Source organism: Microplitis mediator, chromosome 7 (assembly GCF_029852145.1).
Source record: "Microplitis mediator isolate UGA2020A chromosome 7, iyMicMedi2.1, whole genome shotgun sequence".
In the NCBI taxonomy this organism is placed as follows: Eukaryota; Metazoa; Arthropoda; class Insecta; order Hymenoptera; family Braconidae; genus Microplitis; species Microplitis mediator.
This window is the reverse complement of record NC_079975.1, coordinates 25,583,464-25,598,776: the sequence shown is the minus strand read 5'-3', so window position 1 is coordinate 25,598,776 and position 15,313 is coordinate 25,583,464. Positions and strand designations below refer to the sequence as shown.

General features: G+C 30.6%; 1 protein-coding gene across 1 annotated transcript in view; it reads left to right on the top strand.

Moving 5' to 3' along the window:
• The first annotated feature begins 455 nt into the window (after positions 1-455).
• Positions 456-15,313, top strand: part of LOC130670861 (angiotensin-converting enzyme) — a 62,798-nt gene continuing 47,940 nt past the window's right edge. The window contains exons 1-9 of the mRNA XM_057474456.1: positions 456-708; positions 1,901-2,353; positions 6,271-6,429; positions 7,653-7,749; positions 10,472-10,615; positions 10,710-10,901; positions 10,969-11,066; positions 11,411-11,580; positions 11,665-11,789. Of these exons, the coding sequence (XP_057330439.1) occupies positions 655-708; positions 1,901-2,353; positions 6,271-6,429; positions 7,653-7,749; positions 10,472-10,615; positions 10,710-10,901; positions 10,969-11,066; positions 11,411-11,580; positions 11,665-11,789 (1,492 nt within the window). The 5' untranslated portion in view covers positions 456-654. The remainder of the gene's footprint in view (positions 709-1,900; positions 2,354-6,270; positions 6,430-7,652; positions 7,750-10,471; positions 10,616-10,709; positions 10,902-10,968; positions 11,067-11,410; positions 11,581-11,664; positions 11,790-15,313) is intronic.

The window sequence follows — 15,313 nt, the reverse complement described above, 5'->3', positions numbered from 1 at the left end:
CCCGCTAATGTCTTGACAACTTGTGTTCCACCACTTTCGACTTTTACATCAACATATAATACCACTACCATACACTTACGTATTATCTCATACTTATACTCATACTCATACTCAGTCATAGAGTAAACCTATTTGTTGTTACATTAGCATGGTATTTTTTTTTTCCTACTACCAGCCCATCCTATCCTCCCTATTTATTACTATCTGTTCCTCTTATTTTATCTCCATTCTTTTTTACCTGAATAATAAGCTAATGTAATGCTCTTTCTTACTTACTCACTCACTTGCTTGCTTGCTTACATTATATGAACACGAATACGAATATAATAGTATTATATTATGGGTTTATAGCTTACTTGTACTACTGACTCCCCCACTACTTAAAATACGGATGACCTCTTCTGTATTACTCGAACTACTCGCACGCAGAGATAAATGTATATGGACGGGCCTATGTCACTTTTAGTAACGTTAACGAGCTAAGAAGTGTCGGGTCACTAATAACGAATATTTATTTTCATATTTATTAATTTATATATTTATGGGAATAGTAATTTGGAATTTTTGAGTGAAACCATTTGCTGCTGGTTTTGTTTATATATATAGATATATATATATATATATATATATTTTTATAAGGAAGTATTTGGTAGGATGGAGGTCCTCCATCGTCCTGTATTTGTTGTTGTCGTCGGTGGATGGAGATGTGTAAGTTTATTTATGTGGGAGAGTAATTAGTGCAGTTTATTTATCATGTTCTATATATTTTAAGTGATTGAATAATTAATTTTTTTTTTAATTATTAAAATGACCTTAATGTTTTAATTGGATTATTTTTTTTTTTATGTATATGACATTTGAAAAAATTTTTGCGTTTGAAGTAAATTTGAAAATTTTTCGTCGGGTAAAATTTTGAAAACGAGAGAATTTTATGATTTAGAGGACGAATTTTTTGGAAAAATAAAAGAGCGGTAAAAAATATTTGAATTATATATATATATATATATATATATATATATATATATATATGACATTGGAAAAAATTTTTCCGGTGTTCAAAATAAATTTGAAAATTTTTCGACGGTGGTTGAAATTTAGGAAACAAGAGAATTTTATAATTTAGGGGATAAATTTTTTGGAAAAATAAATGGGCGGTAAAAAATATTTGAATTATATATATGACATTTGAAAAAATTTTTGCGGTGTTCGAAATAAATTTTAAAATTTTTCGTCGGTTAAAATTTTGAAATCGAGAGAATTTTATGATTTAGGGGATAAATTTTTTGGAAAAATAAATGGGCGGTAAAAAATATTTGAATTATATATATGATAGTTGAAAAAATTTTTGCGGTGCTCGAAATAAATTTGAAAATTTTTCGTCGGGTAAAATTTTGAAATTGAGGGAATTTTATGATTTAGGGGATAAATTTTTTGGAAAAATAAATGGGCGGTAAAAAATATTTGAATTATATATATGACATTGGAAAAAAATTTGCGTTCGAAATAAATTTAAAAATTTTTCGTCGGTTAAAATTTTGAAATCGAGAGAATTTTATGATTTAGGGGGATAAATTTTTTGGATAGATAAATGGGCGGTCAAAAATATTTGAATAAAAAAATGGATGAATTAAAAATTCGAAAAATTTGAGGCAAAAAAAAAAATCCAAAAATTTTGTAATTAAAAATTCTGATATTTTAATTAAATTTAAATTAATAAGAGCCGAATAAAAATAAAAATCGATATGAGATAAATAAAAGTATGAAAATGAAAGCAACTTTCGGCGTTTAAACATGACAAGGGTAGTAATGAATAACTAAAATACTAAAGGTCGAATGAAAGTTATATAAACGGGAGGTTGATGACACATATGATATATATAAACTTTATTGACTATTCCAGATATCCACGTGTATAATATTCGTGTTATTTTCCCTATCACTGGTATCTTGTCAGTTGGATTTGCCTCCCCTAAGAGACGAGCGCGTGTCTGCAGACGCTTATAATCAGCGTAATCGCGGATCTATAGATTCGTATAACCAACGTGACCGTGGATCGATAGATCCTTACAATCAGCGTGACCGTGGATCTTCAGATTCTTATAATCAGCGTGACCGTGGATCTTCAGATCCTTATAATCAACGTGACCGTGGATCTTCAGATCCTTATAACCAACGTGACCGTGGATCTATAGATCCCTATAATCAGCGTGATCGAGGATCTAGAATAAATGACTTGGATTATAAAAATGTCCTTGCGCGATTGGATTTTCAAGGTGCGGAAAGGTGCAGCAATAATGTCGCCGCTCAATGGAATTATGAGACTAATGTTAATGAATACTCGCAACTTCAAGCTGTAAGTTCACATATTTATTATTTATATTTACTAAGTAAACATATGATACAATAACCCGTGAGAAAAAAAATTCGATTTAAAAATTTTCAAAAAAAGTTTATAAGATTAAACTAGGAGTTGATAATTTTTGTGAATTTTGAAATTTTTGAGAGTAAAAAAAATTCAACTGAGACGCGAGAAATATTTTGAATTATGAATTGAAGACAAAAATTTTTTTAGGGCTAGAAAATTTTTTGGCACAAAAATTTTTTTTCTGTGAAGTTTTCAAATTTTTTTGAAATTTTCAAATAAAAATAAGGAGACTAGAATTTTTCTATTCAAATTTTATCAAAGTTCGAAAAATGATCGACTCAAGGCTCAAAATTTTTTCAAATTTGGAAACATGAAAATTTTTGGAACAAAATTTTTTTACATGGAAAATTCCAACCCTTATGTTCTATGCCCGATCATCAAAATAAAAATTTTTTAAATTTCCTTGTCGACTAGAAGAAAATTCAAATCAATTTTTTAAAGAAAAATTAATGAAATAAAAAATGTTATTGCAAGTCAATAAAAATTAATGTCATTGCATTCCTTGAACCAGATTAATAATTAAAGATGATAAAAATTTTCCTGATTCATTTATGACTTGAATACGTTCAATTAACGATTTTTTTTATTATTATAATTGTTATTATGATTTTTTAATGCTACTATCTCACGCGATACCTTTCAGTTCGTTATTTTCTTAACTGATACGACCACCAGGTTTTTATTTAGAAACTAATCATATCAAATTATAGATTATCGCTATCTGTATTTTCAGACATGAGAAACTTTCTTTTTTTTTCGTAATTGCTCTACTTTTTATTTTCAAAAATTTTTTTTTATGCTGGTTATTTGAATTGGTAATTTTAGTTTGCAATTAAAAATAAATTTCATCATTTTTTCGGTTAAATTTAAAAAAAAATTAACAGAGTACACCAAAAAATCCATTAATTTTCGTAATAAAATCAATTGAGCAAAAAATAATTAAAGAAATTTATAATAAAAGTGAATTTGAAAAATTTACTTCATTATTTTTTTAATAATTTTGTATAGACAACAATAATAATGAAAAAAAATCCTCGACCTCATCTCCAACGTCAGATTCACGAGATTGATTGGCCGCTTGCGTTTTACCACGTGAAATTTCTCGGCAAATGCATAACTTGAGAATTACAAATACTTGTACATATATATGTATATATGTGTGGTATGACCACGTGAATAGTCTTATAGCTTAACGTCGAATGATGCACGAGAAAGGGCGTGTGTACAATGACAATACGTTAATGTGCGTCTTGATACGGGAAATGTTCCCAGGTGCTATTGTTGTGTCGGCAAAACCCATTGCGATTAAAATATTGAGTAAGAGTTTCAGTAGACAACCACTTACTGCTTACATATTCGCCGGTAAAACATGTGGCTTTTTTTTAAATTATTTTTTTTTTGTTACATTACGATTACGCGATTTCGGTAATCGTTACCATCACGTGCTCGTCGCGTGTCATTAATTTTTTAATCACTATTTTGCATAATTAAAATTCATTTAATTAGTAGATTTCATAGAAATCTATCTTTTGCGTTTGTCCTTATGGTGGAATTTTCAAAAAATTTTGCCATAATCTATCATAATTCATCGAGTAGGTTCCAAAAATACCATTGGTTCAAAAGTTTATATAGGGGAGGGTGGGGCAGAGCGGCCCCCCTAAGCCAATTATTATTTTTTGTGGCTTTCAACCATAAGATCACTTTACTTTTGTCCTATTTCGAACAAATTTATGGACATTTTGCCAAAATTCTGAAAAAAATTTTTTTTTTTTTGTGGGGCAGAGCGGCCCCCCTCCAAAAAGTGATAAAAAAATTTTTTTTTTCGTTTTTTTTTTTTTTTAAATTGTTTTCATCATTAAGAATGTATTTCTTTCTCTTGACAACTATTTTTGGTTTTATATTACTCGAAAAAAATTTTTTAAAGCGTAAAAAATCGTTCACCCTCGATTACCTTAATTACTAATTGTTATTTAATAAAAAAAAAAATCAATTCTATAATTTTACTTTATTTCAAAAATTTATCAACTAAAAAAAAAAATTTAATTTTTATAAATTTTTAGTGACCAAATCTGCCTCTTACATAAAGAAACGGCCGAAAAATATGAAAAAATAATTTTTTCGGAAGTTTCGGCTGGTCCATTTTGCCCCAGGTGTTATGCGTAGGGCTAGAAATGTGGAATTATAATAATTTTTTTTTAATTTGACGATAAAAATATGAAAAAATCACTTTTTTTAAATTTTGGGCTTGTCCATTTTGCCCCAAATGTCATGCGTAGGGGTAAAAATGCACAAACATATCGGATTTATAGTAATTAGTCGAAAAAAAAAAAATTTTTTTTTTGGTCAAAATTTTAGGGGGGCCGCTCTGCCCCACCCTCCCCTATATACATGTAATATAACGCGCCTTGTTGCGACGATGGCGGCCACAATTTTTAACGGATCTTAATGAAACTTGGCACACTTATTCTATAAACGGTTATCGCGGTTAAGTTCAAAGATGAGCAAAATTGGTCATCTAGTTTAGAAATGAGGGACATTTGAAATTCCAAAAATAAAGAAAAATCCTACTTCTTCGGCTTTTTTAGTAGATTTCATAGAAGTCTATCTTTTGCATTTGTCCTTATGGTGGAATTTCCAAAGAATTTGCCATAATCTATTATAATTCATCGAGTAGGTTCCAAAAATACCATTGGTTCAAAAGTTTATATATATACATGTAATATAACGCGCCTTGTTGCGACGATGGCGGCCACAATTTTTAACGGATCTTAATGAAACTTGGCACACTTATTCTATAAACGGTTATCGCGGTTAAGTTCAAAGATGAGCAAAATTGGTCATCTAGTTTAGAAATGAGGGACATTTGAAATTCCAAAAATAAAGAAAAATCCTACTTCTTCGGCTTTTTTTAGTAGATTTCATAGAAGTCTATCTTTTGCATTTGTCCTTAAGGTGGAATTTTCAAAAAATTGCGCCATAGTCTATCATAATCCATCGAGTAGGTTCCAAAAATACCATTGGTTCAAAAGTTTATATATGTATGTATGTAAAATAACGCGCCATGTTGTGACGATAGCGGCCACAATTTTCAACGGATTTTGATGAAACTTAGCACACTTATTCTATAAACGATTAGCTTATTTAAGTTCGAATATGAGCAAAATCAGCCAAGTAGTTTAGAAATGGTGAACATTTGAAATTCCAAAAAAAACGAAAAATTCTACTTTTTTGGTTTTTTTTGTAAATAACTTTTTAACGGATATATATATCTTTATTACGTAAAAAGAACTTGATAGCCGATAGAATAAGCTGTATTTTCCTTTTTTTCATTTTTTGTTTTACGATAATTGTTCGACATTTAATAAGGGTTCAGTCACATAATGGACTTATGTGTTGATAATGCCAGTGTTTATATCTTTGAAAATTTTTGATGGGTGATTATTAAATTATATATACGTATTAAAAGTGGAACAACTATCGTAAGAAATCTACTTCCATTTCGGATGCCGGATGGCCTTTTTTTATGGAAGAAAGAAATACGCACTTTAAATTTTTAAAAATCGATCATGAAAAATCAAGATTAAGCTTTTAAATATTTCCTTAATTCAAGGACGATTATATACTACTTATATATTTTTACTGATGATAAGTCGTGATAAAAAAAAGTCAACCCTTAATTACTTTTTCTTATTTCCGGTTTCTTAATACAATTTTTCTTTAATTACAAAATTAAATTTCTTGGACACTAACTAGGCCACAACCCCCACCCCCTCATTAAGGAGAAGTAAAATTACCCTATTCATAATTAATATAAAGTAATTTTTAATTACAATTTATATTTACAGTTAGAAGCCCAACGAGATTACGCAGAATTTCAAAATGGCGCATGGCAATTGATCAACAAACTAGACGTCTCCAATCAACGTGACCCGGTCCTCCAAAGACGATTGAGATATCTATCAATCGTCGGTCCAGCTGCTTTGCCACCCGACCAATTAGACCGGGTAATTACTTCAAAAAAAGGAATTTTTGGCGCGAAAAATTTTTAATTACCTAAGAAATTTTTTGCACTAGAGAAAAAACAAAAATTCTTGCGCCAAGAAATCCTTTTTTTTTCTATGCAATAAAAATCTATTCCATCTTCTTTTAAACCTCGACAATAACAACAACAAGAACAATAAATTATAATATTTCCCACATATTTAATACAACAAATGTAAGGTGTAACCAAGGTCAGGCATAACTAGTATACTGTAGAACTAGGTCACAATACTAGTGAAGAAATGTAAGAAATATCGCTCAACCACAACGAACACTACTGACACTGATGACTCTTTTACCTTGAGTAGGTCATTTCTCTCAGTACTTTAAATACCAACTATTGGACTAATTAATTTAAGTGCAGACTCATAAAATCGTTTTGTCCCTAAAAAAAAATAAAAAACCCGCCATTAAAAATTTAAAAAAATTAATGGACATAATTTATGCATTTTTTGTCATAAATTTTTTTCGACTATATATATATATATATATATATATATATATATATATATATATATATATATATATATATATATATAGAAAATAGTTACCTCACTAGAGCACGTTTCTGACTGATTTACCACCCGACCTTTATTATTAAGTACCCAATGATTACGTAATTTATTGTGAAGATCGTTTAAATGCATTTTAAAATTCTGAACAGACTCAAGAATATTTAATAGTTAGTCATATATGTGTAAATATATATAATAAAATAAATATAATGACGTTTATAGAACAAGATAAAATATTTGAATAATATTTAAATATATTATTTGTTTTTAGAATGCGTTTTTAAAATTCAAATTGTTTATTTATATATTATATATATATATATATATATATATATATATTCATATGTATGTAGTATGATGAAGAATAGGATTTAAAATAAACCGGTAATTACTTATACAATCGATGAGAAAATACGAGAGTGTATAGAATACGCGTTAAAAAATATGAAAAAAAAAAAAATTTATTATTATTTTACAGAGAATGAGAATAATGTGTAAGGTGTAGTTTTGTTATAGAATATGTTTTATAATAATGTAATATGTATGACGCAGTGATGCGTGACAAGATGTTAAGATTATGCGTGGGCCGAGGAGGCTTAATTATTTTAATGTTGTTGTTATCAGTCTGGCAAAAACTTTCACTAAAATAAATAACATTTTTTTTGTTGCAGTATAATCGACTGATAAATGATATGCTGGCGATTTATAATTCGGCGACTATTTGCGCGCATAATGATCCATTTAGATGCGGACTGAGACTGTATCCAGGTAAATTTTTTGTATTTTATAGAGTAATATTTTGCGCCTGTCGTTTTTCATATATTTATTTTAATGTATATTTTCGTGTCGTTTGTATATATTTTTTTGCTTTCGACCAATCATGTTACGAGTAGTTTGGCTTCACATATATTCCATATAAATTTTATCATAGGATAGTTTGTGGCAGGGTGACCCTGCATGGGCCAACTTTGAATTTGAAACCATCCATAGGCATGCAAATGAGTAAAATGAATTTGATTAGTAGACAAAAAAAATTTTTACGCGACCCGATTTGACTCACGCAGCATACAGCAGCTTACGATACAAAAATGTCCCTCTGACCGGTCAATCTTGAGGAAATATTTTTTTCTTTATCCCTTAGTCGAAAGTACGCACTTCCCTCCCTAATTTTAAGGCCTAAAGTCTCATTTCCCTCTCCTAGTGGAGTTACACGCGCCCCACTTACATCGCCGGGAGCAAAAAATTTTTTCGTGCCTACGGAAACAGCCGGCTGCTGCCATCTACTGAACGTCTACCACTTTATCAATAAAATTTTTGACGATAACATCATAGATCGTTGCTTTATTTATATGTACGTCAGTGTTTTCGTGTCTCGTTGTTTGTGATATTTTAAGTAAACAGTGTACTTGCAATAATAAAATGACTGAAAAAGTATCATCTGATGACTCTATGGACGAGGATGAGGTGATAAAAGATTTTGATGCAGAGGCGAGGTTAATTATTGAAAGATTATGTATTCATTTATATATTATTTATTGGCAGGAAAAAAATCTTGTTCATAGGCATAAATTTATTTCTTTCGAAAAAAAATAATTATTTTTTATTTTTATTTTTTATAAGTATAATTATGTCTTTTTTTTTGTTTTGTTTTTGATGCCTGCCCCCGCCGACCAGACGCACTCGCTTCGCTCGTGCTTTCAAATGTCGCGGGGCAGGCATCAAAAACGCAACAAAAAAAAAAAGGGAGACGGAAAAAAATTAAAGTTTTATGTATGTCCGAAAGAGGCGCGTCAATAGGGAGCAAATAAAAAAAACATGGCCGACCTGTCAGCTGAAGGCAGAACGTGGTTGTGTTGTTTATAGTATTCAAAAATGTAATTAATAAACGTACTTTCGACCAGGTATAAAGAAAAATCGTATACACCACACGGGAAGATAGTTAAAAGCCCTGCCCTGTGTGTCATGATGCCCTCGGCTTCGCCGCGGGCATCATATCACACAGGGCAGGAATTTCAACTTTCTTCCCTTGTAGTGTAATATACTATTTTTGAGACCGACTGTCCTGGAATGAATTTTAATTCATCCCGAGGTTCGAAAATAAGTTAAGTAAAGTCAATTTATAAATAAAAAAATCTGTCTATCGGTTGACCCTGTGGGCCAGCCGTAAAACTTCCCGCTGTTTTCGAGCTCGAAAATACTTTTGTATACCGTTCTTTTTGAAAAAAATAGTTTTTTACCATTTTTTCTCCAACGATATCTCTCAAACGAATAAACCGATTAAGACGGTTGAGGTGGCATTCGACGCGGCTTATAAAGCTCTAGAGCCCAGTCGATTTTGGAATCAATCCATCGAGCACATTGAAAGTTATCCAAAAAAAACATTTTTGGAAAAATTTTATTTTTGGAATACCTCTGAACGAGCCCTACCGATCTAGCTCAATTTCTTACAGCTTCAAGATATTGACAATCCGCGTCAAATGACACCTTAAAGTTCAAAATCGCTTCACCCGTTCAAAAGAAACAGGTATTTACATACGTACGTACGTACGTACATACACTCGGACATCATCTTGAAATTAGTCAGAATAGCTTCCTAGGACCTCAAAACGTCGACATCTGATGATAATTCGATTTTCGTAAATCGGACCAAAACCAATAACTTCCCGAATTTTTGAAAATTTACAATTTTCTTAGCGGGAAGTTAAAAAAATTTCGCGGCTAGAGATAAGCTACTAGATCTCATTGCGGCTTACGCGAAATTGGGCATTTTTGGGCCCGACTCTACACTAACTTTGTACAGTTTGTCGGGTTTTATTAAAAATAAATTGACCTGCGTAACAAAATTCATAATGAAGAATTTGAACATAAGAGATAATTTTGATCTTAGACTCACACAATTTTGGAATTTTATAAAAATCAATGAACGAAAAAATTTTCATCTCAGTACTTTCCAAATTTTTTCAATAAACATAACTTTACAGGAGGTCGAAATTTTGTTTTTTTCCTGAATTTTTCAAAATCCAAAATCCGAATTTCGACGATCACTATTATGAGCTTTTTTTAAAAAATTTTGAAACGAATTTTTTTTTACCCGAGGACGGATAGTTAATTATAAAATTAACATAAATTGATTGCATAAAATTTTTAATAGCATGCAATTAGTTAGCAACAATGAGTAACAAACAATTATGCATTTAAAGAAAATTACAATTCAAATGGTAATTTGTTATTATGCTCAACTAACCATAATTTGAATAAACTTCATTTGAATATTTAATATCACCTACTTATTAATTTTATTACTTAATATATATATTCATATAATTATTCAAATTTATTTTTGAACAATTAATGCGTAACTAAGTACCGTGTGAAAATCTTCATGTGTAATTAAAAAAAATAATTCAAGTCAAGTAAATAAAAATGAATTATTCACAAAAAATATATATGATAGTAAATTTATTTTATAATTTAAAACGTTTATTTATAGAAATATCAAAACTAATGGCCAAAAGTAGAGACTGGGATGAATTACAGTGGGTGTGGGTGGAATGGCGACGACGAAGCGGCTCGCAAATCCGTGACCTCTATAGTCAATTAGTCTTTTTGAATAATGAAGTTGCCAGATTAAATAGTAAGCCATTAAAATTTCTAATATTTAAATATAAACCTTTCTATTTTAATAAATTTTGAATAAAAAAAATAATTTACGTAAAATTGTCCCGTAGATTTTACTGATGCAGCAGACTATTGGATGTTCCCATACGAGTCACCGGATTTCCAGCAGGAATTAGACGAAGTGTGGGAAAGTGTCCGACCTCTTTACGAAGAACTTCATGCGTATGTCAGAAAGAAGCTTCGCGATCTCTATGGACCTGAAAGAATCGGCGGACATACTCCGCTTCCTGCTCACATACTTGGTAAATAATTTTTTTTATTATGAATTTAAATTATTAATTAGGAATTAATAATTAATAATTAATTAAGGAAATGTATGGGGACAATCGTGGACGAATCTTCTTGACATAACTACTCCGTATCCTGGCAAATATTACATGGATGTTACGGAAGAAATGCAAGCGCAGGTAAAAAATCCTAACCTGTATTCAAATAAAATTTTTTTGCACCTCAAGCGCGAAGCGCAAAAAATTTGGCGGCCATTTTGTTTTTACTATTTTTATTGTTCACTTTTATTTTCTACCAACTACTGGCAGCAGCACTAGTGCGACAGTAGAATTAAATAAAAAAGCGACATCTAAGAAAAGGCGGGAGATTTTAAAAATTTGAAATTCAAAAATTTAAAGACTAAAAAAAATAAAATTAGTAATTTAGAAGGTAAATAAAAATAATGAGCGATTGAGGTGCGCAGTTAGGGATTTTTCTGTTGTTTTTTTTTTATATATTTTTAATGAAAATTTATTTGTTACAGGGGTACACGCCCATAGATATGTTCCGTATTGGAGAAGAATTCTACCTCTCACTAAATTTGAGCGCAATGCCCCAGGAATTCTGGTCGGGAAGTATAATCGTCGACCCGGGTGACCGGCCATTAATTTGTCAGCCTTCCGCTTGGGACTTTTGTAACCGCGTAGATTATCGGCAAGTCACTAGATCTTCTCCATTCATAATTTTTTATCAACCCCTCGAGTGAACTATTCAAATAATCCACAATTTTTTCCACAGAATAAAAATGTGCACAAAAGTAACAATGAAGGATCTGATAACTGTCCACCATGAAATGGCGCACATTCAATACTTCCTACACTACAGCCACTTGCCGCGTGAATTCAGAGATGGCGCCAATCCAGGTAAGGATTTCTTCAAAATTCGAACTTTCTTATCTTTTAATCTTCTTTCTAACGAAAAAACATTTTCTGCTACTCAATACTGTCCCAATTATTTACCCACATAATAAATGGTTACGTGCGTTAATATTTCCGACAAAATATCCCCCGACAAAATATCCCAGGAACAATTTTAGGTCCAAGATGGAAAATTTCAGGGATAGCCTGCAAAGTCTATTGCTTTCTCTTTACCTATTAACCCTTCAGGACATGGGTGTTTTGACTGCCGTTATTTACTCTGGCCATGAGAAAAAATCTCATGGCTTCTGCGCATGCGCACCAAATATTTCAAATACAGTTTTCTTACGAAAACATCATTTATTTTTTTTTTTAATGTTTTTAAACCATAAAATAATTATATTTAAATAATATGAACTATTAAATTATAAGCTTTACATATTTATGCAGATAAACACTGCACAATATTGCACTATTATTTTGTAAACATATGTATCATGTAAACAAATATGGCGGACGCGTACTACTGTTACGTTTTCGCTGCACGATGTTGATGTTGAGCTCAGCTAGTTCTGTAGTATTTCTAGGTATTGGGTTCTCGACAGCAAATCACCTCACGGTGACCCGAAATAACTGGTTGTATTTTAGATATAACAATAACTTTATTCACAATTGATAGTTATAGAATTTAGAAGTTGAAAGTATACACTTAATATACAAATGATGTATGTTCAATAGTCAAACTTACAGAAGGTATAACTATGGACTTGATAATTTAATAAGCTCTGATATCAAAGATCTGGTGTTCAGAGTCTAAGTCTAATGTGTCTAAGACTAAATGTATCTGAATAATAATCGAACAGAGTGAGCCCCTCCTGCTCTGAGAGCGAGGGTTTTTATTAGGTATTCTAAGCACCAAAAATAGTGGGGTTGAATTGTTGATCAGAGTTCACACTCAGTGGTCATTGAACTCGTCATTGCTTATCAGCGCGAGGCGATTGGGCATGAGACCCATGCGTCGAGCGCGAGAAGGGATTTGATCCTCGGCTGATGTAATATCTGAGAAAAGTTATTTATTTGAAAGTCAAAGTCCATTTTCATATCATCTGCGTTTGTTACAAATTATTACTAATAGTTTATACAGCTGTGTTTTAAAATGATTAAATTATCTCTAGTTGAATATACTTGAAGATTATTATGAAAAATGTTCTCATACGTGGGATTAAGTACATCCGGTGATAGTTTGTTATTTGATTATTGATTCGTAAAATACACGTATGTTAAAGATATTCTTATTTTATACAATTTAAATGATGGAGTAATTCTTATGATATATAATATTCTTACGTTATTATAATTATCTACTTAAGGTACTCTAATTGTTGGTAATTAGGGTGCCTTATTTTGGGAATAGACTTTAGGTCGGTAAAATAATCTAGTGAGCTAAGAACGGGCCCTGCTTGACAGCCAGGATATAACACGCCCCACCCCGTTGGACGAGCGCCCCGCTCGTTATTTTTTTTTAAACATAATGGGTCTTACCGACGTAAGGTCTATTTCCTTACAAATGTATTCTATTTTAACTACATGATAAGTTGATAAACAGATGTCTTTCTTATTTTTTCTTTGCTTTATTACTTAAATTTTGTTTTATTATTCGTTAAATAGTTTTGCTTAAAATTCTACTTAAAATCTAACTTACAAAATTAATTTCTTATTTAAAAAATTTTCTTGTTTACATTTAATTATTGATACATATGTATTTATGATTTTAGTATATCTTTTTTTTTTTTTTTTTTATGAAGCTTTGAGAATAAGTTTATTGATACTATTATCTATACGATTTCAGTATATTTTTTCATGAAATTTTGAGGATAAGTTTATTGATACTATTAGTGGTTTTTTTCCTAAAGAGGAATACAAATTATTTTTTTATATATTTTTGATATAGTTATTCGATTTTTTTTCCTAATAGATATTATACATACATATATTTTTGTATAAAAATTTTTTATATTTGAAATTCGTGTGTTAGTTGGAGTCCTTAGTCAAGGATCGTTGGTAGGAAAGAAAGTAGTCTTCAGTATTGTGTGAATGGGAAAGCGAGATAACTTATTTATATGCTATTTTTGCTCTATCGCAGTGAACTATTTTTCTTTTCCCCGGTTTGTATTCTATCTCTATATCATTCTTATCTGCAAGTACATCAGTAATTTTAAATGGGCCTAAATAATTGTCGTCAAATTTACCGGTTTTTTGATTTTTGATTAAATAGATTTCTTGACCTATAGTAAATTTCACGGGATTAATTTTCTGATCATAATATTTTTTTGATTTTTCTTTAGCTTTTTCTAAATTTTCTTTCGCTTGTCTTTTAGTTTCAAAAAGTCTAAGGGTTAAACTTTGAACGTGATCATCATACGTGAGAATTTCTTCAAGATAAGGAAATTCCGAAGGCATACGGGCTTGTTTTCCGTAGACCAGCTGATAAGGGCTGAATTTAGTCCCTTCGTGTACACTAGTGTTATATGCAAAAACTGCAAAAGGAAGCCATTTATCCCAATCTTTATGATTTGTGTAATGTTTAATGAAATCTGTAAGAACCTGATGACTTCTTTCTAATGAGCCATTAGATTGAGGGTGAAAAGCTGTAGTTTTAACTTGTTTAATTTTAAATGCTTTCGCTACTCTCCGCATAACTTTACCGATAAAAGCCGCGCCTTGATCAGTCAAAATAACTTTTGGACAGCCATGAAGACAGATGAAACGTTCTATTAAAGCTTCTGCAATATCATCTGCTGTCATGCCGTATAAAGGAATAGCTAAACAATATTTAGAAAGATCATCTTGCATAGTTAATATATATCTGTAACCATTATTTGAAATTATGTTAGGTACTACGATATCCATAGCAACTTTATCAAAAGTGTCTGAAGAAGTATCGGTAATTATCATTGGTTGTTTAGTTTTGATTCTAACTAGTTTTTTCTTTTGACAACTTATACATTTACGAACAAAACCTTCTATATCTTTTTTTATATTATCCCAGAAATATCTCTGTCTAATTCTATTGTATGTCTTAGTCACACCTTTGTGACCTGCGAACGGAGACTCATGATTCTCCTGCATGATTTTTTTGTCTCTGTTCTACTGAAGGAATAATGATTTTATCTTTACAAATAGTTATTTTTATTTCTGTTCCTGCAAATACTTGATCTATAATATTTTTAATTTTTAACCACGAAACGTTTTTCAAATTACTTCTACCTTCTGAGATGCTAGCCGTTTTTAAATCCATTCCTAACATTGTTTCTTTTAAATGTAAAAATGCTTTTAAATAATTATTTTCGATAGGCAAATCTTGATCATTATTTTGAGTGACTAATGCAAACACTCTTTTCCGCGTAGTTCCTGACTTAATTACTTCACCTATTTTATATTTATTTGTTGGAGATAATTTTAATAAACCTAATTCTAATAATCTTTTACCGATTTCACTGGATACAGTGCCATCTGCAGAAATAAAACAT